Source organism: Lutra lutra, chromosome 2 (genome assembly GCF_902655055.1).
Source record: "Lutra lutra chromosome 2, mLutLut1.2, whole genome shotgun sequence".
In the NCBI taxonomy this organism is placed as follows: domain Eukaryota; kingdom Metazoa; phylum Chordata; class Mammalia; order Carnivora; family Mustelidae; genus Lutra; species Lutra lutra.
Window position 1 is genome coordinate 180,345,109 of NC_062279.1, and position 26,106 is coordinate 180,371,214.

The window sequence follows — 26,106 nt, forward strand, 5'->3', positions numbered from 1 at the left end:
GTCACATTGAGAATAAAATCGAAAGTCCATAAAGTAACCTACTAAACCTACATGATCTAACAGTTAGCCATATCTCCAATTTCACTTTTCTCTTTACAGTCAGTTCGAGCCATAGCTGTCTTTTTTCTGACCTTCAAGTATGATGGCAGGGAAGATCCCATTTTAGGACCTGGTGGTACTCCCTGTCTGACCTATCTTTCTACCACATATCCACCAAGCTAGCACCCATGCTATACAGGGTCTCTGCTACCTCCTCAAAGAGGTGTAGCCTGACTCCACAGGATAAAATAGCAAACATCATATTCACATGCACAATCTCCTGCCATTCTCTTGCCATTTATTTTGCTTTCTTTTCATAGCCCTTATTACTCACTGATGTTATATGCTCTTTATATTTGTACATTACCTGCACACCCCACTAAAACATAAATGCTATGAACATGGGGATTTTATAGCTACTGTTCACTGTTAACACTGAAGCACTTAGAACACTGACTGCTTCATAAAAAAAAAATTTGGTAAATGTTTGCTAAAACACAACGTGGAATAAATGAGCTCAGGAAATTGTACTTCCATGACATATATATGCATGTTTGTATTTGTGTGCAGATACTTGCTTAAAAAAATTTTGAGCTCCAGATACATAGGGTCCAAAACTGTAAGAGATATTCTTCAAGTTAGATCTGACTATGACTTATCTAAATGTTGATATGCTAATATTAAAAAATATGAATTCATATAACAATACAATTCCACAACTGGCTATTCCCTTTGAAGATAAAATGCCTTGGTTTCTGGCTTCATACAAATATCATGGTAGAAATAATCTATTCAAATTTTCTTTGGGAAAAATATAACAATAATGTTTAAAAACAAAAATATAATATTCAAGTCATACTCATAGTATCATACAAAGAATCTAAAATAATTTATTTACATTGGAACATAAAATAATTTGAAATAATAATAGTTTAAATAGGAAACAAAACTCAGGTATTGAGTTCATTTTATTCACTAGCTATAAGTACACTTCTCTTTAGACCCCACAAGGGACTGCATTTTCAAATATAGAGCTGGGTGCCTCAGGCTTTATCTTGCCACTTCTATATGATTTGCTTTTTACTGTATTTATTAAATGGAGTTATTCACGAGCTATCATAAAAACCACATGAAAACCTCATTATTGTTGAAAACAGACTGTCCCAACTTTATATATTTTAAGACACAGTTATCAGTAGCATGATTCATGTCTTGCACTGATCTTGGGAATGAAATTGATCAATAAGTTATCTTTGTATATCAATACATAAATGGAAGTTATTTTCTTTTAAACAAACACACAGTAATTTGACACATTTTCTTATATGGTTTTGATTATTGCAATTGATTGCCAAAGAAAGAAACCAAAAGTTTATTTTTTCAAGCATGAATTACAAATTACCCTCTTAATCAGTGTTATTGTGCAGACAACTCTCAAAATATTCATAGACTAATTACACATTTTATAGATTACAGAAGCCCAGAAGTTTCTTGCCCCTTTCAGTGACTTGCCCTTTAGAAAAGTTCACTGTTGATTAGCACCATTGTAAGAGCAGGGGATTTCAAAGCCTTCTAAACACACATTGGTCAATAAATGCTGGCTATCAGTGAGTGAGCTAAAAAATAAAATAAAATCTTGATGAACAGTGATTAAAAATATAGACCAAATTGAGATTCAGGGATTATGCATGGGTTTTGTTTATTAATTCCTGCTGAGTATTTATGTTTCCTTTGAACTCCATTAGCAGGAAAATTTTAAATTCTTTGTGATTCTACTTCCTGCTTATTTGTCATATAGTCATTTCAACATTTTATAAAGCACTAGAATACTTGTAAATTTTTGCTTGATTGTAATGTAGAGAAATATTATAACATATTCAATGATGAACTTTCTTCACACTAAAATATTTTAACAGTCCCATGACACTAGAGCATAATATTCATATCATACCAAGTGATGTTCTTGCTGGTACTGCATCTTTATTGATCCAAAAAGACACCCAAGAAAGAACAACGGTCAGGATACATGGAATGTAGGTTTGAATAGTGAAATATCCCATTCGTCTGCTCAGGTCAAAAAAAATTGTCATGATAACATAATCCCCTGGAAGAAAGAAGTTTTATTTTTGCTATTATAATATATAAAAGTATAGATACAAACCTATAGATTTAAATAAAAAATCATTCATTGATTGGCATTTCCTTCTTACCAGAGATTGTGTGAGAAATTTCAGTTGAGTTCCGTAACCCTACAAATGCAAACTGATATAATCTCCAGTATTTAGGATCAGCCACTTCTACAGAAGGTTTTTTCCACTTATACTCAATTTCATTTTTAGGGTACCCATCTAGGTAAAAATTAAAATAAAAATATATAGATTACCAAGATTCAAATCTGTTACTGCTTCAATACCAACATCATTCCAAATTCATTTTTATATTATAGGTATATCATGGCATAAAACATGGCATAAAATTGTCTGAAAAATCATATAATGATTAAATAATGATAATCCATGTAACTCCACTTAACTAAAAAAAAAAAAATAGAATCATGTTAGTGTCTAGGGAAACTCAAGTGTCCACTCCGATATAAAATTCCATCTCATAAATAGAGGTAACCACTAACTTGATTTCTGTGAAATCCTTCCCTTGTGTTTCTGTTATTGATTTTCTGATATGCGTTTCTAAACCATAGTTTATTTTACATTCTATTTGAATTCTAGATTGTTGCCATACTAGATGCATTACTTTATATTTTACTTATTTTGATACAATATTTGTAATAGTCACCCATGTTGAAGTATATAGCTTTAGTACATTTTTTCCATTATAAAGATGTTCTCAAATTTATCTATTTTTTTGGTGTAGACACCTATAATGTTTCTTGTTGGTCAATACTAACATTACTACTAGTAACATTACTATACATACTCACAAAATTCATGCATGCAAATTTCTTTGGCATATATATAGGTATGGAATAGCTGGGGTCATGGGTTACATATAATTTCTATCATCTCATAATAATTTATGAGACAGTTCCAATCTTCTTTTCATAAAGAGTATACCAATAAATTTTCTCAGCAGCCAGAGTATGAAAGTATACTTGGGTCCATATTCTCATTTAACTTGATATGGACAGTCTATTTTTACTGGTTTGGAAGCATATTTTATTTTACATTTTTCTGATTATGAATGAAACCTAGTAATTTTTTCATATGTTTATTGGATTCTTAGGTTTCCTCTTTGGAGAACTGCTTGTTGAATCACATATGTCTTTATTGGGTTTTCTCCATCTCTCTCTCTCTTTTTCAGTCTGAATTAGTTTTATATCCTGAATACAAGATCATTGTTATTTGCGTTGAAAATGTTTTTTCATCTTAGAAGTTTCTTAGCATGGAGGTGCCTTCTCTCAAAAAAAATAATTTTTTCCTGCCACCAAGAAAAATCCTTGGTAATCAAGTGAAGGAAATTTGGGCTGCAAATTCATGTGAGTGTGGGTTTGCAATTATATCCTCTCAAGGAGTTACTTCACCCTAGTTTGCTGATTGCAGAGTCAACTTTTCTTTTAGGCATTAGTGGTTTTGTGTGTGTATGTGTGTGTATACACATCTGTGTATATAGAAGGGGATGCTTCTTCATGTTACCCTAAGCGTCCAGCCTTTGTATCCCAGTTGTATGTAGAAATTATGTTCTATTAGAACTCTAATCCACAAGGCTGTCAAAGTCACAGCTCAAATTTACCTTGTTTGGCAAATGTCCTTGGGTCAAAATTGGCTATAACCTTTCTGGCTTCATTTTTTTATGCTTCAATATCTTCCTGGGGATTTCACTTCCATGTTTTTGAGAAGATTTTTAATAACATAAAGTTTTAAATTGTTTTCAACAAAAGTATTGGTCTATCACATTACAGGAACAGAATTCACTATCAACTTAAAACATTTCCAGAACATTATATCCTTTTGTACCAGGATCACCTCATCAGCATTCAATGAAATAGCACATCTCTCCTCTAACTTATTAAAAATCTGTTCCCTCTTTTCTTTTTTCACATCTTCTTTTTGTTTTATAGGGCTCTAACCATTCTGCTTTTCCATATTTTGTACTTTTTAAGATTATCTTTATCAATGCAATAGAATATAGTCATAGTATATAGGAAATGGGCACAAATAAAAATAGCTCGTTATTTTACTATACTAAATTTCATGATGTTGACTTTTAAAATGGGGTTGTATTGAAATCTTTTGATTATATTTGTTGTGAAGTATTAGGTATAGAAACCTTAATTCTCTGCTGGATCCGAGTTGAATACCTGAAAAGTTAGCTATGATTATTATGTTTATGTTAGTGATAACCAATTACATTCACAGGGGCAGATTATTAATTTCTAGCAATGACAATCAAAGCCAAAGAACTATCACACTAAGAATTTAGTCATGGTGTCTAGGAGGCAAGTATAATAATAACGACATTTTCAAATATTTGCATTTCAACTATTCCTTGAGTGCTTGGATTAATCAAGTCTTTGTTATGATTTGGGTGTTTTATTCATTGAGAAGTTAATGTTAGAAAATTAAAGCAGTGAGATAGATTATAAATTTAAAAGGACATTTTAATGAGACAAAAATCCTTAAGAAAAGTCAAGACAATCATTAATAGAAACAACAAGAGATAATTGGGAATTTTGTAAATGATTAAGTAGGATAATACTCATGAATACACAAAATCTATAGTGAATAAACAGTAGAATGTGATATATGAAAAAGTCAAGTTTCAATAGAATGAAAATAGTAATTTGTGGATATAGGCAGTAACACTTTTTAAACTCATTTTACATGGTTTCAAGACTCGTTCAATTATATATTATCTAGAAAAACATTTTTATAAAAATTAAGTAAATGTGAGTAAATATGAAATAAAATCGATATTCATACAGAAAGATAATTATTTTCTTGGAACAAAATACTTTTTATATTCAAATTATTTAGTTCTAATCATATCTCTGTGTTTCAATCTTTCTTTTGAATAAAATAAGCTTATTTCTACCTAGGCTTTTCCCATTCATTAAAGTCTTCTCAAAGATTTGCTATTCATGTAGTAAATATTATTCACCAAACCAATCTTTGAAACATATTTTAAAATCCAATGTAATAAAGATAAATCTTGCCTCATGGAGATGATAAAATTTGAATCAATATTATATTCATAGCAGTGTTAAAACATTTGAACACAAACCTATCTTCAGGACTACTTTATTTAATCAAAATAGGAAAAAGATACTTGGATAAACCCAAAGTTTTTAAGATGATATAATTAAAAATATACAATTACTATGCATTTATTGTCACTTTTTAATTTAAAAGCAAGAAAAATAGGTCATTTGTAATTATTTTATTTGAGAGACGAACATAATCCACACTTCTTAAAATTATGTTATATTTTATTTCATTTTATTTTACACTTTTTTAATAAAGAGTTTATTTATTATATGACAGACAGAGATCGCAAGTAGGCAGAGAGGCAGGCAGAGAAAGAGAGGGGGAAGCAGGCTCCTTGCTGAGCAGAGAGCCCAATGCGGGGCTTGATCCCAGGACTCTGGGATCATGACCTGAGCTGAAGGCAAAGGCTTTAACCCACTGAGCCACCCAGGCGCCCCTATTTTATGCTTTTAAATAAACAGAATCTAAGGCTAAAATTCTATAAAATGATTACATATTTTGTCACTTACAGCTTGAAAATTCCAGTGGACAGGAATGTTCATCCATGGGAAAGTTATGAAGCTGAAGGTAACATTCTGCATTAATTGTCAATCTATTCAAATGAAAAAAGTAAATATTAAATAATAGGAAATAGTTTAAAGCATTAAAAATCCTTTGTCTAATTTTTAAGAATTATTTTGGTCTCTAATAACAGACTATGATATATTAGAAAATAATAATAATTGTAATGTTTTGAAGTTTTAAGTGGTAATGTTATAGCATTCACAAGTAAGAAAATTTTAAGATTTTCCTCTCCAGCCAACTAAGCTGACACTATACAATTTCTGTTTACAGTTTAAATTTTATACTTCAGGATCACAACAAACACACACATGCAATTAACAGAGCATACATGGTTAAGGATGGTGATTGTTTTCCATTAAATTTCCATAAACTTCTTTCCATTAAGGATGATTCTTAATAAGATTAGGATGATTCTTGATAAGGATATGATGATATGTTCAAGACAATGAGTCAAATAAACTTGAATCTTCATTTAATCCTTTCTTAAGAATGTTTTACTACATTATTGAATTTTATAGCAGGATTGGCTCCTAGAGAAAATCTCAGTCAACCATTTGCATTATTGATTAAAACACATAATATTCACACCACACTCTCTTATGTTTCAGAAGAGAAGGATATCAAGAGGTTTTTTTGTTTGTTTTTTTTTTTTCCCCTTTGCTTTTAGTCCCTTTCATATACCAGGTACTCTGAGCTTAAAAAAGAAAGTTTCCAAAATATTCCACCATTTTAGATTTTAGTGTATGAAAGGAACTCAACATTTCTTTCTTTGTAAAACTGAAAAAGGAAAATTTGTGAGTTGATCAAGTATTAGTATGGAAAACAAATTAGAGCAACTACATTTTTTTCCATAATATTACCTTAGAGTATATAGAACTCGTCCATCATTCCAAATTCGAAGTAGACGATTAGGAGTTGTTATCCAATGTGCATCAGATTTTCTTGAGTTTCTGAAGAATGTGTCAGGAATCCAAATTTTCCCTACCATATTGCTGTTAAGCATAAGCACTTTCATGGTACTGTTGAATTTTAAACGACTGTCAAACCAGGTTTGGGCAAAAATTATATCTATTGTGTATTCCTGAAAGATAAAAAGAAGGGTAACAACCTATAAGAGTAAAGTCACTATTCTAGATGTTTTCTTCAGACATTTAAATTTTTACATTATAAAGTTTCTGTAAGTAAATAACTCTTAAACTCAGTCCTTTCAAAAAAAAAAAAAGTATGGCATTATTTTAACCTTTCTCTTTAATTTTTTACCTGAGACATAGAAATAAAATCCAAAATTCCTAGTAATAACTAGGTTATTACTTATATTACTTACATAACTGCTTCCCAGTCACACTGTAAATTTTACTCAAGATTTTACAATACATGAGATATAGTCACTTGATATAAAAACAAATTATCTTAATGTCAACAATTATATTAATTTTGTGATATTTACATGGAGCTGAAGCTTTAAAAAATCACAAATAAGTACAGAATCAACGTGCAAATGCTTACCAAATTATCTAAAAGACCTTATATTGTCTTTTATCCAAAAAATTAATTACAAGTATGTGGATTCACGGTCTTCAAATATTTCAAACAAAGCACACACACACACACACACACACACACACACACACACCCTTATTAAATGGGTATAACATGCCAAGCACTATGTTGAACTTTGCATGTATCCCATCCTTAAAACCTTACTTGCAACCCTGTGAAATAAGTATTGCTATCATCTTTATTTTAAAATCACAATTTTAAATTGTGCCTAGGTGGCTCAATTGGTTAGACGACTGCCTTCGGCTCAGGTCATGATCCTGGAGTCTGAGGATCGAGTCCCGCATCGGGCTCCCAGCTCCACGGGGAGTCTTCTTCTCTCTCTGACCTTCTCCTCGCTCATGCTCTCTCTCACTGTCTCTCTCTCAAATAAATAAATAAAATCTTTTAAAAAAAATAAAATAAAATCACATTTATTGAGTAATACAGAAGTAAAATGATTCTCCCCACATCACAGAGGTAAATAAGCAGACGATAAGGAGACTGAGTCACCACAGACTGAATCCCAAATCCACATCCACAACAACCACATATAATGGTGGTCCTAGTGGGGCCTGATGGATGCCAGGATTAGAGCACAGGCTGTACCCATTATCAGCAAGTAACTGTAAAGAGGAAATTGTGCGGTAATGAGAGAAGCTTCGAGGAAGTGATTAGGTATTATCTACTTTTATACACTGACAAAATGCTTGCCATATTAAAGCATTAAACTTGATTTAATAAAATTAATAGATAAGAATGCAGTAATTACCAATGCTACTGAGGAAAGTGATTATAGTATGTGTGTATAACTTTGATATTAAGAGAAATAAAAGAGTAAATTGAAAACTATGAGGTATTATATAAGTTACTTCTGGTGGGAGAGATTGGTTGCTCACTCCTGATACAATGCCAGCAACTGACCAATTACATGGGTGGACATATTTAGTGTAAGAAATGGAAGTATAATTGGGAGTTTGACAAATAAATGAAAAAAGGTAAGGAAAATAATAAATAAACAGACTGGAGTCAACTTGTTAATAGGGAAGTGGTGTCAAATCCTAATTTCCAAGCAAGATATTTATAATTGTAATTTACATGACTAGAATAGGAGAAAATGGAATAAAGAAGAAATAGAGACTGGAAAGGAAAACCTTCTTTTGTGTGTTTTATTCTTTTTCTTTATTTATTGAATAAATTTGACATGTAACATTATGTAATTTAAGGTGGACAGCATACAGCATACATAAAGCTACTTTGATACATTTATATACTGTAGTCTGATTGCCATTGTAGCAATATTTATCACATTACATAATTATGGTATATTACTGTCTGTATTAATCTCTGCTGTGCATTAGATCTCCATGGCTTACTTACTACTTATAAGTAGTAAATACTTATTTTGCAAATAAGGTTTTTTTTTTTTGTATTCTGCATTATTAACAGTAGTAAATACTTACTTCAAGTTTGTATCTTTAAACACCATCATCTTATCTGTTTTGGTTGAACAGTGTTGCAGTTTGGGAAATGCATATACATATTAATAATTATTTAAAATCCAACAAAGCCCTAGACATTATGCAATTGAGTATGAGTGTGCTTATAAAGGGGTTAAGCAATATAGATAAACTACTATGAATAATATGTCCATATTATAATGTAATATGTGATTATTCAGTAATCTCTCCATATATTTAGCCTCTATTATGTGTCATTGAACATGACATAAAGTCCTTAAACACAAAAACACTTGCATTGTGATCCCCTCCTGAAATAGTCTTGATTGCCATGAGGTTGCCAGAGTAATTTAGGGAGAGAGATGACTAAAAGTTAGTTCTTTCCAACTTAGTATGGAATGACACTGAATCAAACTGCTGTGGAATAGAGGCTGAAGGTACTTTGCAACCAGGTAAGCTCTATACATTCCATTACCAACAACTTGCTGAAAGTCTTGTTCATAATTCAAGCTGAGTCATACTGCAAAACATATTGCATAAGAAATAATGATGAACTATACTTATTCTGTAGATGCTTAATCATCTTATTTAGTAACATTAATGGATTGGACATGCATTTAGGTGGGCCAATGTGCCCTCATAAAATATCATTGGTGTACTTTCTCACTGAATCTTGTGGAAAATCCTTGGACAGCTTTACAACAGTTATCTTTAACCTTTATTTTTATGTCCTGCTTCTCAGGCCAGATGTCTTTGCTTTGAAATAAATCATAATTTATCTAAAAAACCATTCAGAATCTAGCAATGTAACCTCTGTTAGTCACACGCTTTCTGGTTTTAATAGTAAAGGCAAATAGAAGGAAGCCTTATACTCATTCTATAGTGGATCCTAAAAAGAATATTTAATAACTTTATGTGGCAGAATTACTTTGTACTTTTGTATGAAATCAAACAGTAGAAACTGCTTAAGATAAAGGATGAGGCTTACATAACTGCTAGGATTATGTCTTGGCAAAGATCCAACATTGGTTGGTAAAGGAACATCATGCTACCTGATAGGTATGCTTGGCTGCCCTGTTCCTAACTAAAAGAGCATTAAAGGCTGCACTTGAGAGGGAACTAACATGTATAGGAGTGGGGTTTAGCAAGTAGAATCCTGCTTAGCAGCTGATAGGATCTTTCTTAGAATACCTGTTGATAAAGTGTTAATCTCCATTGAAAGAGTTATGATTTCTACAGAGCAAACTCTGAGCAGAGAGTCTTGGGGGAAACGGGAAAATTTTCCTACCCATAATTATTCCCTCAACCTAGGACCAAGAAGAGAAAGATATAGAGCATGTGTCTTGATAATCCAACTTTCCTAAACCCTTTGCAGATGCAGATGCTAATACTTCCAAGCTCTTTTAAATTGCTAATCCTTAATAAGTGCCTCACTGAGATAAGAAGGTCATTAAAGTTTGTGCTGTTTTATATGTAATCGAAAAATCCAATTTCATTTACTCATTTGTATTAGTGTAACTTCCAGAAAATGATCAAACTGTGCTATTGTCCCTCATGTTCTTCTTTAGAGGTTATAATTATCTGCATAAGAAATAAGCAAAGGAAATATGAAAGGGAATCTCCATTTACTCAGGACAATAAGTACCATAGTGTCCAGTATAAGCATTTTGCAATAAGGACCAGGGCATTTAACATTCAAGATCCAATGTACATTATGATACTTTGTTTTCTTGCAAGTTAGCTGAGAAAACAGCATGAGTGAATAAAGGTGAAGAAATGAGTCATCTTGATTTCTAACTCAATCAAATCAAAACATAGTTGATGAATGTGTGTGTCCCACAGTCTTCTTACTACATGGTTAGACTTGCAATCATGCACATGTCTCACATTTAATAGAACTAGTTAATTCAATATTACTGTCTTTCTACTAATGGAAGAAACTTTACACAAAATGCAGACCTGCCTAAGGAATTAAGATAAGTGCATAATCTCATAATGAAATTTGTTTAATCCTGATCTGGTCTTCACACCATGGCATTAATTTCTCCCTAAACTAGCTATTCCCGTGCCCAAAATAGCATGCTGGGCCAAATAATGGTTTAGAGTACATTAGATACTAAGGCTACGGACATATAAAAAAGGGTACAGGCACAGCTAGCCCACAGTACAAACACGTTAGTGGTAAAAGTTCATAGGTGGCTATTCCACTTTGCTCAGTTATTATAAAAGCACTGGTTCTTGATACTAACACAATATGGTAAGTAAAATCTTGGTATTATTCTATTTTTCAAATAGAAAAAGAGTTATGGAACAAAGATGATTTATCAGTATAAACCATTGAATTCATCCAGAAAAACACTGAGAGATATTTAAAAAGTAGACATGAATCCTGGGTTCCGTTACCAAACTTTTGGGATCTTAAGTTTTATGTCTCTAAATGGAAATTTCCAAAAGAACATAGCATCATGTGCACTCATCATTAATTTTTTAACAAATATTTTTCAGTGTTTAAGTTACTTCTTTGTCGTTCTGGGTTTACAAAGATGAAAGTGGATTCTACCTGTTATGAATACACTAAATATAAAATAAAAATTAGAAATTAATAAAACCTAGGAAAGGTACAGTTAAAGAGAAATGGAAACAGTAGAGGAAACTTTAGGAAGACTTTATGATAGAAGTTGTATTTAGCCTGAACCCTGAAGGATATATGAAATTCAAATACATGCCGGGGTCAAATAATAAAAGTGGGGAGGAAGTAAAGGTGGTAAAATGTAGGGCATAATGGGAAAAAAGAATGTAAGTCATATGTAATGAAAGGAATAGTGTGTTTTCTGACCATCAGGGAATGTGCATTCCTCCGATATATAGGAAATTCTAAATCTAGAAGAGTTTTTGAAAACAATTATCTAAAATTACCAATTACCAATAATTGACTCTGGAACCTAGACAGAGCTCCATCCCATGTATTGCTGAACTGAAAGTCTTAATACTTCATGTGTTCATTTTATGTACTATACTTAATCATGCATTTCCTATTAGATATTTATTCTATAATATTCAATATACAACTTGAAAGAGTAAAACATCAAACTTAAATAATCACAGATAGCTAAACCTTACAAAGGATAAAAATTTAAAAAATTTCCAGTCCTTAAAAAGTTTATAATACACTAGAGAAAATAGAATTAGATTCTAGATGTATATAACAAGTAACCTAAAATCTGTGGGGGGAACAATTCTTATGAACCTGTTTCAGTCAGGGTTCTCCAGAGAAATAGAAGCCATAAGGGGCACCTGGGTGGCTCAGTGGATTAAAGCCTCTGCCTTCGGCTCAGGTCATGATCCCAGGGTCTCAGGATCGAGCCCCACATTGGGCTCTGTGCTCAGCAGGGAGCCTGCTTCCCTCTCTCTCTCTGCCTGCCTCTCTGCCTACTTGTGATCTCTGTCTGTCAAATAAATAAATAAAATCTTTAAAAAGAAAAAAAAGAAGAAATAGAAGCCACAAGATAGATGGATGGATGGATAGATGGATGGACAGACAGACAGAAAGACAGAATAAATAGATTTATCTTAAGGTTTTGACTCAGGAAATTGTGAGGATTTCAAAGGCAAAACTTGCAGGGCAGGCCATCCAACTGAAAAACAGAGAAGAGTCCTTATTTCAGTCTTGAGTCAGAGATCAGTCTGGTGACAGAATTTCTTTATCCTGGAGGACCTCAGTCTTTTCTCATAAAGTGTTACCCGATTGAATGAAGCCCATCCACATTATAAAAGGATGTCTACTGATTTTCACATCTAAAAATGTCTTCACAGCAACATCTAGACAAATACCTGGATACTAAGAGCCAAGTGAACACATAAAATAGACCATCACAGAGATGTAACAGCAGGAATAGACATTCATCATTTTGGGAAGTCTTAAAAAATTATACATATGTGTTTTTGCTAGACAAATTAAAATGACTAATTTTTGTGGTACGAAGAATCATATTTCCCCTGCTCATGTTTCTGTGTAATTTACATTCTTCATTTTGCATTTTTACTCACTCTACCTCTCAGAGAAGTCTGTTCCATATTTTTCAATTGGCTAAATGTAATATATATATATACATATATATATATATATGAAAAAGAGACAAAAATTTGTTAAGAAATGTTAAGAAATTTTTGTCTTTTTCATTCTCTGAACTCCAAGCTTGATCAGAATAATCTCTCAAAGTCAGTAGGTGCACAGGAGTGCTGACAAAGCCAGGAGTCCAGATTCTTAACCCCATTCTACATTCCCACTTTAATCACTAATTAGAAAGGTTTGTTTGCCTGTCTTCTATGCATATTTGTCAATGGATTCAGAATCCATGCAGAGGGATAACAATAGGAGATATTTTGGTCCTTTCAAATGCCAAATATGCTTCAGAACACATAGACTGCCATTTTTTGCCCCATACAGATATCCACTTGTTAAGCGGTTCTCAGATTCAATTTTGGCATTGTATAAAGGTAATAAAATTTGGAATTCTATTTTCAACTGAAGGACTCCCAAATTAAGTCATATGATTTATGTTTATTTATGTCATATATTTTGCAAAGTAATTCCAAAATGTTACCTGCCTTAAAATTACTTCATGGGATCAAATATACAATATTGCCTAACCCCTGTACCATTCGTCGGATAATAAGAGTTGTGGCTGTCCTCATGTAGGGCATCTAATGCTAGGATGAGAAAAGTCTTGGGCATGTCAATAATATCTCTTTCTATCAATCTACCATGAGAAATCCATTACTTCAGATCTTCAAATTTTAAACAATAAGGTCCTCTAGGCATTTATAAATTTGTGAATTTAACCTTCCACAGTTAGACATGCCTTGAGAAATTTCATCAAAATTATGTCCCATTGATACTGAGTATCACATGGAAGGACAATTTCTTGAAAAAATTCTAGGGGCACCTGGGTGGCTCAGTGGGTTAAGCCTCTGCCTTCAGCTCAGGTCATAATCTCAGGGTCCTGGGATCGAGTCCCACATCGGGCTCTCTGCTCTGCAGGGAGCCTGCTTCCTCCTCTCTCTCTCTCTGCCTGCCTCTCTGCCCACTTGTGATCTCTCTCTGTCAAATAAATAAAATCTTTTTAAAAAAATTCTAGGAAATTCTCTAATGCATAGGCATCAAAAGGATGTTTATGCCATTCTGCTTTTCTGAGATAGATATAAAAGAGGCACAAATACACACATGAAGTGTGTGCCATCTGCAACACAGGGAGCTGAAGTGAGGAACAAAAGACGATCTAGAAGACAAAAGAAAGGCTTTCTAGATTCACCATAGCTGCATCAAGCACGAAGACAAAAACTTAAATGGCGGGAGAAAAAGCACCCAAGTGAAGAACCTAACATATAGTCAAGAAAAGTCCAAATTTTTTCAGTATGGAAATTTGGAGTTGAGAACGCATTTAGAAGGGGGCAGTTTAGTGTAGTGATTAAAGATGAATGCTACCATTGGGAAGACTTGCGGGGGTTGAATTCTGAATATAACAATTATCAGTTGCTTTGAATATATTTCCCAGCTCTTTATGGCTCACTTCCTCCTCTCGGATCCCTGTTGTCCATAGTATATAATATTCTTGCTAATATTTAACATAAATTACTTAAAACAATGATTTCACACATAGCAAGTATTCTATAATATTGTGGTCATAATAATGAAGGAAAGAGTTCATATCATTTTTAAAAGGGGGCAACAGAGCTTTTGCAAACATTCCCATTACAAAGATTATGAGACACAGAGCTTTTGCAAAAAAACAAAACAAACAAACAAACAACAACAAAAAAAAAAACAGAGCTTTTGCAAACATTCCCATTATAAAGATTATGAGACACAGCCATATAATGCCTCCTCTGGAAGACAGGAACATTTTATAGACATAGTTTTATTTTTGAGGAAATTTCTTCATGTATAGAGACAGCTAGTTTCAATACCAAGATTTTAAGTCATAAAAATTACCTAGCTTCTGGAAAGCTATAAATATTCATATTATTAGCTCATTTGCAAAATTTGAATCAGTTAATCAGTTTTGTTTCATGAAATATTTGGCCCACTCAAAACTTGGGACACCGAGTCTTGTTTTTCTCCCACCTCAGGGGCCACTCCTTCTCATTCTCCTTTGCTAGTTCCCCTGCCTCTTTCATATGCCTATGCAATGCAGTGCTTCAGTTTAATAACAGTCCCCTTCTCTCCACTCTCAGGATAATCTCATCCAATCTCATGACTAAGTATCATATATGTAGTCTGAAGAATGCAAAAGCTATATTCCAAATGCAACTACTTCCCCTGAAATCCCAACATGCATGTATGACCACCTCCTTAATGTTTTCATTTGGATAGCTAATAGACACCTCAATCTTAAAATTTTGAAATAGAATCTTTGATCTTCATTATCCTCCAAAAAAAAAAATCTCTTCTCTCTCTTCTCTGTTTCATTAAATGACAAGTTTTCAGTGAAAAAATCTTGGAGTCATTCTTGACTCCTCTTTTTCTCTACAATTCCACTCTGGTCTTCAAAATACCTTGGCATCACTGTTTTCAAGTTACTTACAAAATCTGACAAATTCTCATTTGTTTCACCATCACTAGATTTTTCCTTGATTATTGCAATTATTTGTAACTAGTTTCCCTGCTTCCACAATTCACTTTGTATAGTTTATCCTTCACTCAGAAGGATAATAGTCTCACTGAAAATATTAAGTCATATCACCACACTGCTCTAATCAACACTTTTATATCACATTCCCATACTCATTCAGCCAAAAAAAAAAAAAAAAAAAAAAAGGCAGGATCAGACCTGTAAACTCAACTCTTAAAAATAGTGTCTGGCATATAAAAGACCATAAATAGTTATTTATGGGATAAATGGAGATACATATATTTTAATCCCTGCTGTCTATAATGCATTTGAATTAATCTTCAAGAATTAATCTTCAAGGCCAAAAATCTCATAAATTCATGGCTGAGTTCATAGTTACATAGGTCTATGATCTAAACTAGAGTTATACCAATACTTTTACCTCTGCAATTTGTGAGAGAAAGTTACAATCTAATTGGGGAACTTATAAATACACAGCATGACATCTGGAAAGAAATAATCTTCATGTTTACTATTAAAAGCATGGTAAGGAATTCTCCGCAACACATGACTGATATTCAAGTGAGGACTCTGCTTCCTAGAGAAGGCCTATCACGAATGAACATCTGTGTTCCATCTACATGGGTAATATTTGCCATTGATTGGTTCACTCCTAGATAGTTACATTCTTTGTTCCGTTGTCTTAGTGTGACAAGTATTCCTGAATCTGTAGTTACATTGCATTAAAAATATATTCCTCAAAATTGGTGTACTTGAAATTTGTTAAAAGGATAGATCTCAGGATGTCTGGGTGGCTCAGTCAGTTAGGCATCTGACTCTTGGTTTCAGATCAGGTCATGTTCTTGTGGTTGTAGGATTAAGCCCTGTGTTGGTCTCCTTACTCAGAGTGGAACCTGCTTCAGATTCTTTCTGTCTCTCCCTCACTCTCTCTCTCTCAAATAAATAAATAAAATCTTAGAAAAAAAAGGTTAGATCTTAAGAACTCTCACCATACATGCATGCACATACACACACAAAGAAAAAGAAAAAAAGGTAACTATGTGAGGTGACAGATATGTTAATTAGCTCAATTATGGTCATCAATTCACAAGGTGTATGTATATCAAAACATCAAGTGGTACACCTAAAATATATACAACTTTTATCTGTCAATTTTATCTCAGTAAAGCTGAAAGAAACATTTCTTGCTGTTAAAATTAGTCTTCTTATCTAAGCAAGATGGAACATTATATCTGGAAATGATATATTTAGAGAGAATTTGCATGTCTCATGTTTTAAATTATTTATATTAATTACCACTTTATAGATTCTTTCCATTGTCCATATTCTCAATGCAGAAAATGAATTTTCTGGCACTCAGTCTGCTGCTAGAATAGCATTGTTTGTGCTGCTTTAGAAGCACTGACTGCCAGTATTTACCTCAGTCGTTTGGATATAATTGTGCATATCACAAAGCTGAGGGTTCTTATGAGAAAATCCAAGGTTTAGCACACAATTTGCAGAATTTCTATTATAGAAATTTGTCATAATTTCCATAATTACAAAAGATCAAATGTTAAGACTTTTAAATAAGTCTTTTCCCCTTCACATTTTAATTAAATTGCAGAGCAATTGATATTAGTTCAGATTCACTGCCAATCTAAGACCTAAATCTTCAGTATTTTATTAAAATCCCTTCCACTAAAAAAATCTAAAAATAACACATTGAATGAGAGCAAAGGCATTGTCTTTTAATTATATGTACAATTTTAAATACATGTCAGTTAATCAACAAAATGGTTCCGGATATATCAAAAGAAGGTATTGTAGTGAGAGGTTGTGATGTAGTGTAAAGAACACTGGCTGAATGGAATCAGGAAATCATACCATAGTTCCAAATCTGTGATTTTCTAGAATATAATGCTGACCAAGTTTATTCTGTCTCACTGGAAAAATGAAGGCACAAGGCAAGATCGTTATTACCGTCATCCTGAGCTCTAAAGTCTGGTGATCATTAGAACATTGTTGATCATGAGAATGTTATAAAATGTTAGAAATTATCTTTTTATTATGTTATGTAGTCACCATATGGTACATCGTTAGTTCTTGATATAATGTTCCATGATTCATTATTTGCATATAACACCCAGCACTTAATGATTTAAACATAAACAAGGATAAAGGCTAAAATGGACAAGATGTCTTTCAATGATCCTTCCTTATAAAAATACTTCTGAGATATAGGTGTTTTTGTTGCTTTCATTTAATCCTGCTTAATTTCTACTAAATTGATTGTTGAAAATGGTTTTAGGAAATGGCCATGAAACTTGGTTGACTAGAAGTCTTTGAAGGCCATTTCAACATTCTGATTCCAAGTCCCTGTCAGGAATTACTGAATCAGAATCTCCAGCAGCGATGACTGAAAATTTGGATTTTTCTTATAAAGAAAAAAAGTGTTATTTTCTTATATAGTTTGGGTTATAAAGGTCTGGAAATTTTTGACAAGATTCTATCCCTTCCTCAATGCATTTACATATTATATCCACTAGTTTTCTGTATACCAAAAAAAAAAAAAAAAAAAAAGAAGAAGAAAGTAGAAGAGAGAGAGACAGCCTTGTTATACAGAATAATAGATCTCTAACTGTGAACCTTAAGGCATTTAAACACTTTTTGCAGTCAGTATCTACAGATGGGAAAATTTATGTACCATTTCTTCAAACTGAACCATGTAGGCTGCCATCTCTCTAATTATAAGCTCCCTCTATTAATCAGCATATGAGAACTTGTGTGTGTGTGTGTGTGTGTGTGTGTGTGTGTGTGTGTGTGTATTTAAGAGAAGTTTGGTTTTTAGCATTCAACTAAAATATGTGCCTCTACACAATTTTAGAATGTAGTCTTCTATAGGCCTGTAATATTAACCCCTTAAAGTTACCTTAGGCCATGTCGAAGTACCACTACGTGAGGAAAACTGCTTTTTCTTAGACATTTATTGTTTTGTTATGTTTTTTATATTATTAGCAAAGTATTAACATTAGTCACTCTCCTCCTATAAATAAATTTTATGTTGAGATACAAAACAATTTAAGCGGTTGTCTATTAACTTTGGGTTCAGTATTGAAAGCCTCAGGTAGGTACCATATAACCCAAATAATACAATTTCAAGCAAAGGGGTAAAAGAAGAAGAATCAAGAGTATGTCTGAGTCAACTATCAAAAATTAAATAGTGACTTGGAGCAGCTGGCAAGAAAGCAAGTCTAAAACCAGCTATTAATCACGTATGAAAGTCACAAGTTGAAACAACTATCATTCTACCAGAACTTTCCCTTTTAAGCCTAGCCTGAGGCCAGATTTACCAAGCAGTAGGGGCTCATTCTACAACATTCTGTATTTAGTAATTCAAAAAGGACTCAAATTGGAGCTAACCTGGGAATCTCTACCTTGAGGCATATCATTAGAAAAGAATTCAAAATAGACACCTTCAAAATCTGACCAAGATGTACCAGAGATCTCAAAGGTGTTTATATGCATATCCTAAGGCAATAGTTATGGGTAGCCAAAGGATTTTGATAACATTACTTTTAATTACAACAAATTGGAAACATTCCAATTGTTAAATAATGGATGATTAATAAATTTCGGTACAAATACATCCCCTAATATTATGCAATACTTAATGATTTTTTTAAAAAGTAATTAAGTGGAATAACAGTCATGATATAATAAGTGGAAAGATAAAAAATTACAAAATAGTATGTATAATAGAGCATTTATAAAACTATGCACATAAAGATATTAAAATGATAGTAACAATGTTTACCACTGGATAACAATAATCTAAATATTTTTTTCCTTTGACCTAAATGGAATTTCTAATTTTCCCATATTTCTTTTATTTTATTATGTATTTCTTTTATAAGAAGAAAAAAAATATGATTTTTTTAAGAAAAAAAAACTATAAGGTCACCATTTGTAACTTAAAATAAGTATAGGTTCGTACATGGCATTCTTCCTGGCATTTCCCCTTCTGTTTTGATCTGATTTGCATTATTTAACCATCCTTCCCATTAGGTGTTATGCTTCTCTGATGGAAGGAGGTCATATCTTTTATAACTTAGCAGCCAATGCACCAACTGTCACAATACAGGTAGTAAATAAATATAAGACAAACAAAACCACACAGTAAAAATTAAAATGTAGTTTTTTACATCAAGAAATAATAAAATTATTTTAATAAGTTTTGAGATTCAAAGGTTAATTTAATTTTCTAATCTTAGAACTTTAGCTTCCTATGTATGGGGCAAATGAACATACTGGATCAAAGAAGCAGAGAGATGAAAATAACACTCATTCGTTTATAATTTTTAATTTTATCTCTCCTAGTGCTGAATCAAAAAAATACCTAAATTTTATGCTGTTTTAAGATGAAGCTTGTGAAAAGAAATAGATTTTAGAGTATCTAATGCCAAAAGAATTAACATAATATGCAGAAATAAAAAAATTAAATCCATGGAAACAAGTCTTAAGATATTCTACAAACCAATCAAATAAACTTAAAATCGTTAAATATAAATGCATATTTTAAATACTTCAATTCATCATAGCCAAGAAAGCAAAAACTCTTTGTCTTCCCTCCATTAGCATATACAGATCAATTATCCAGATACAAAAGTGTATATATACATATATTTTCCATGCTTTTGCTGTTTCATAATTCCTCAACTTAATATACATGGTGAGGAGTGACTAATTCCTGTTAATATAGTAAAAGAAATAAACAGGGTTTCTTTGACATGTAGAAACTATGCCCAAGGCATTTTCTCCTTGAATCCAGAAGCAGCAGGGACAAAAAAGAGAGAGAATGACGGTGCGGGGGGGGGGAGGGGGGGGGGGACCAGTTGAACTTTAGCGTCAATTGCATGAAACACTGAAAAAATGTGTTCCTTGCAGTGTAAGAAATTTTTTAAAAAAATCTCTGTGTGGGCACCAGCTTTCTCAATATACCTAAAATATTTAAACACTAGTTATATGTCTGGGAAGTTTATTATCAAACATGAGTGATAAGATAAAGTAAAAAAAGACCTAAAATTCAGCCCTCACCATTTTTACACAGATTATTAACTATACCCCCTCAACATCACCCCCTCCACACACACACACATTTGATACTTGGTCAACCCACTTAAATGAATGGAACAAAATTTGATGGCTGGGAAATCCTTTATGTCCTTTCCATAATGAATCATATTTATGACTTTTATAGTTCTACATATACTTTTGCTTAAGAGTGTTTTGTTTTGGGACACCTCAGTAGGTCAGTCAAGCCTCGCCTTCAGCTCAAGTCATGGTCCCAAGACCCTGGGTTCAAGCCCCAGGACCCTGGGCTCCGTGCTCAGCAGGGAGCCTGTTCTCCTTCTGCCTACCCCTCACTCTCTCTCTCTCGCCCTCTCTCTATCTCTGACAAATAAATATGTAATTTTTTTTTTTAAAGAAAGAGTATTTTGCTTTTCTTTTATAGGGAATATTTCTATTTTCCTTTTCTGGTAAAAGGAATCTGAAAGAGGGGATTATTTTTAAATATGCCTATACTAGCCATGAGGAAAGCATCCTGGTTTTTGCCTAGTTTACTTAAGGGTTTGTGTCCTGCTAAACATCTTGTAGTCATCTCCAGCCAATAGTTACTTTGCAATTCAGCCCAGCTGGTGTCCCCGCTACTTTCTAAGTTGTGCTCCTCATCACTGGCGCCCTGATTCCTCTGCTCTGCCCCTGTTCCCAAGACCAATGGCGATTTAAAACAGGAAGAATCTATTCAGCTTCAGCTCTGTACTCTGGGACTATGTGATGTATCACTCTGGCAGTTAGAATGATACAAAGTAAATTCTTCAGACATGAACTGGGACCTCATTCTTTTTTCCGGTTTTTAATTAAATTCCAGCTAGTTAACATACAGTGCTACATTTGTTTCAAATGTACAACAGAGTGACTCATCATTTCCATACACACCTGGTGCCTATCACCTGTTTCACCCATCCTCTCTCCCCCTCTTCTTTGATAACCATCAGTTTTGCTTGTTCTCTATAGCTAAGAGTCTGTGTCTTGGTTTGCTTCTCTCTCTCTCTCTCTCTGCCCCCACCCCTTTGCTCATTGGTTTTGTTTCTTAAATTCCACATATGAGTGAAATTGTGTGGTATTTACCTTTCTCTGACTAACTTATTTTGCTTAGCCTAATACCTTCTAGATCCTTCCAGGTCATTGAGTTTCTCTCTCTCTCTGGGCCCATGATTTCCAAATGCTCCTATCAGTAATCTCTTAATATTGGACTATATAAGGGTGTACCAGTTTCTATAAGTAAGCCCATGTCCAAATTATACCTGTAATTTTCTTCCTTATTTTTTATTGCCAGAAATATTCAGAAAGGTTTTTGTTGTTGTTGTTGTTGTTGTTGTGTTGTGTTGTGTTGGAAAGTTTTATTTAAGTGTTTTGTGTCGCCTTTTAACCAACACCAAAAAGAGAAAAATAATTTTGCCCTTCCAAACTGGAGTGTCATTTCAGAGAGGACTGGGCATGCATATTGAGAGCTGGGAAGTGTCTGCCTCCCTAGGCTGCTCTTCCCAGCCATGCCACCCGGGGTGGGATCACCAGTCCAAGGAGTTCACTTTCTGGGAGCCCTGGGAGACCTTGGAATGAGTGAGGGAGCAAACTCCCATCCTGCAGAGAAGGACTTGGTCTCTTCTGAAGGTAGGGGCATGAGTCTGGTGGGGCCTGGTGGTTCCAGAGGGGAAAGGAGATCCAGAATATTCCATGGAAGCTCCAGGTCCTCCAATCTGTAAAATACGTTTGCTGGAAAAATAAGATGCTTTGAAAATTTCTGCAGTCTGTGTTGTCCACCTACCCATGAGACAACTACTCTGTTGACCAAAGGTGGCAGGAGGGAGGAAGCAGAGGCCAGAGGCCAGGAACTGGTCTGGCCCCAGTGGAGGATTCCAGAAGGGAGTGAGGCAGGCACTGGTCTTTGGTTTCCTAGGTCCTCTTTCTGGCAGCTGTATTGGCTATTAAGACCCCAACCTAGCTGGCCCTTGAGATATGGGCTCCCAGGTTGTGGGCAGTGCTGAAAGAGGAAGGTTGGCCATCCGTCATAGGTCAGTGGGTGCCCAGGCCATGGGTGCTCAAAAAAGTATGCCCAAAGGGAACAAGGCTAGCTGGAGGAACAGGGGTCCTGGGGACGGCCTGCTTGCCAAACTGGCTGAGTCACAGTGGTCATAGTTGGCACTGATGTAGGCCAATTAAGCTATCAGGTGGGGGAAATGTAGTTCTGCTTTGGATGGTGTGCAGCAGGTTTCCCATGGGACCCTTGGTGAAGACTGCCATGTCCTCCCTGTCATAGGTTTCATGGTGCAGGGCACAGGAGAATGCACCTGGTTACTGCGGTGAGCATAGTCCACCATGGAGACATACTCTCGCTCATGGCCTACCACCTTGTATCCAGGCCCATTGCCATACAGGATGGCAGTGAAGGGCTTCTTGTCTGTATCACTCACCATGGGGGCCAGACCAAAGATAGAGTTGCCTGGGGTGTACCTGCCAAAAATGAAGACATAAGGAGTGGTCCACAGTGACAATGGTCAGTGTGTCTTCCAGGGAGATCATGGTGAGGGCCTACCCAATTGCCTGGTCCATTTCCACCACCTCATGCAGAGCCACTTGGCCTTTTCTTCCAAGTTATACCAGGAATTTTCATCTATTGCTGTTTCTATACTTATTCCCCTTATGTATTTTTTTATATATATAAGGTATTTATTTATTTATTTGGGAGAGAAGACAGAGGAAGGGAGAGAGTGAGCATGAGGGGTGGGGAAGGGGGAGGGCAGAGGGAGAGGGACAAGCAGACACCCCACCTAGCAGGAAGCCTAACGTGGGGCTCTATCCCAGGACCACAAGAGTATGATCTGAGCCAAAATCAGACTCTTAAGTGAGCCACCCAGGTGCCCCTTATTCCCCTTGTGTTTAGCCTTCTTAGTTACCCATAATTTCATCTTGGATTCCCTAGATGCCTTATTGATTTTGACTTAATTCAGAGAATTGCTATGCCCCTTGAATGCTCTTTTAGCTAGTCAGAGGGTAAGCTGCAATTGTTTTGTTATCTTGAAATGCTTACCCAAAAGAGTAAAATCACATAATTTCTCCAAAGCCCCCAAAATTAAAAGGTTAAAAAAACATTTTAATTCCAGGTGAATAACCTTTATTAATTTTTTTTTGCCTTCAGTTCTGATTGTATATTTTTTCTGTTTATATTTAAGATTTTTTTTACTATTAACTTTTAAAAATTTTTAATTCCAGTATAGTTAAGATACAGTGTTATATTAGTTTCAGGTGTATAATGCAGTGATTCAGCAATTCTGTATATTACTTAGTGCTCATACATAACACAGAGTTTTAATTAAAGCACACATAGTTGAACAGCCTTTACCCAAATTACTTTATTCTTGTTCAGTCCTCATTAATACATCTGTTATTCATTAATTTAAATTCTCAAATTGTAAACTACAGAATTAATCTATTTATTGACTAAATTATACATTTATTCAATGTTCAATTATTGAATATCTTATTTTTTTGATAGTGACATGAAGGCTGAAGTCATTAATCTAACCTTAAAAAAAGTAAAGAAAAGCATATCTTATTATAGAATAATCTTGTTTTAGGTCTTATCAGTAATCTAAAAAGAAATTATTTTTATGTAGCCAGGCTTAAAAAGAAATAACTATCTTTCCTGAAGCCAAATTTTGGCTAATTTAGAAAATAAACTATTAAGCTAATACCCTAATTTTGTTCCTTACCAGTAACTTAAGTTGTATTAATTATTAAGGGGAGGGGAACCTATCCTCTTGGTTGCTTAATTACACTCAAATCTGTTTGCTTGATTACACTCATATTCAAAGCAATTTTGTTCATTTTATGAAAACTGAATTCTAATTTTCCTACATTGTTTAGTTAAAAGTCTTCTATGTAAACTGCTCCTTATTCATCCCCAGTAAGACAATGTTTCTCTTTTAATAAACACTATCAAGTATTCTATGTCTTTTTTTCTTGTATGTGCTTTAATATCACTAGTTTTAATAGCAATTTCATTTAATTAGCTTTTTAAAAAACTATCACTGGCCAAGGTTAGAAGTGTGCAGTTTGCCTACTGGGAAAACTAAATCTTTGATACCATGAAACTTTGATACAGGAAGATCATCACAGAAGTTTCTCAGTAGCCTTTCTTGATAAAGAATCTCTGGATTACTAATACAGCCTTGAATCCTATTTTTTATTTTAATGACCACGTTTTTTAAATGAACTTATTTAAATTAAAGACAAGAGCCCAAGACTAAACATATATAATTCAGCAAATGTAGATGTCATAAGCTCTAATGGGTTTATCCTCTTCATTGGTTAATTAGAAATTAAACATTTTAACATTCCCCTAAGGAGAAAATTAGCATTTTTAGTGATGTATCCCTTTATAAAATCTCATATTTGCATAATGTTAAATTAATATACACAGGTATATAGAATGCTTTGTCTTTACAAAAGTCAGCAATTTGTTTAGGAATTCAATTGGGGCAGAGTAAATACTCAAAAATGTATGTGAACTTCCCTTTCCCTTGGTTTCTTTGCCCCTGTTTAACCTCCATCTTCTTGACAACCTTGCTGATTCTTCTATCACTTCAGATTCATCTTTCAGGTCCTTAAATGTATGTGTTCCTTAAGGTCTGATATTTATTCCTTTTTTTTCTTTCTTTACTGTAAGACTGTTGTTCCCATCTCTAAGAGGTTCAGCTAATTTCTGACAAATATTTGCTGCAGCTCTAACTTTCTCCTGAGAGCTTCTCAGTTCCAATTCTCAAATTCAACCTATTTCCACAGCCAAGTCATATTAATTTGCAACAAGGAGACAAAGATGTCAGTTGTGCTGTGGCCAAAATGCCATCAGTACAGTAGTTGATGAGGCAGCTGTGACAGTTAATGACAATCATGTGACCATCATATTAAGTAAAAGAAAAAAATGTGGGCTGACAGTAATACTGTAGGAATCAGCACACACAGCCAGTTGTTAGGCATGATGGCTATTCAGATAAAAAAGAGCTTAAGGCCTATAAGAAAGGGATGGTTTCACTGTTGTACTAATGAATAAATGAGGTAAGAGAGAAAATCAGTTTTAAGAATTGTCTTTGGATGGTGTTTTGGGCTGAACAGTATCCCTCTAAAATTCGTATGTTGAAGCCCTAAACTCTAGTATCTCAGACTATGAATTTGGGATTACCTCAGAATAGAAGATCTACTAACCAAACTACAGCAACCACTTAACTGGTGTCTCTAAGCCTCTTAATGGTCTTGTCTATCTTCTACACTGTTAGAAGGGTGATCTGTTAAAAATATAAATTCACCTATGATACCTTCCTTATGAAAAGTTTCCATCATTTCTCTGATCTAAGGGGATACAGTTCATAAAACCCACATTTCCTATTATGGCTCGGAAGAACCTCCTTAATAAGGACCATAAGCATTTTGTCAGTCTTACTTCCTTACTTGTACTTTATGTTCCAGTGTTATAAAACTCCTGGAGGTTCCCCTGATCTTATCAGGTTGTTGCATTCCTACATGACCTTGTGCATGCCCCTGGCTCTTCCAGTA

General features: G+C 34.0%; 1 protein-coding gene across 1 annotated transcript in view; it reads right to left on the reverse strand.

The window, feature by feature from the left end:
* Positions 1 to 26,106, reverse strand: part of GABRG1 (gamma-aminobutyric acid type A receptor subunit gamma1) — a 71,170-nt gene that overhangs the window by 13,294 nt on the left and 31,770 nt on the right. Inside the window, exons 5-8 of the mRNA XM_047719211.1 lie at positions 6,686 to 6,906; positions 5,771 to 5,853; positions 2,250 to 2,387; positions 1,991 to 2,143 (exon numbers count right to left, since the gene is read on the reverse strand). Coding sequence (XP_047575167.1) covers positions 1,991 to 2,143; positions 2,250 to 2,387; positions 5,771 to 5,853; positions 6,686 to 6,906 — 595 coding nt within the window. The remainder of the gene's footprint in view (positions 1 to 1,990; positions 2,144 to 2,249; positions 2,388 to 5,770; positions 5,854 to 6,685; positions 6,907 to 26,106) is intronic.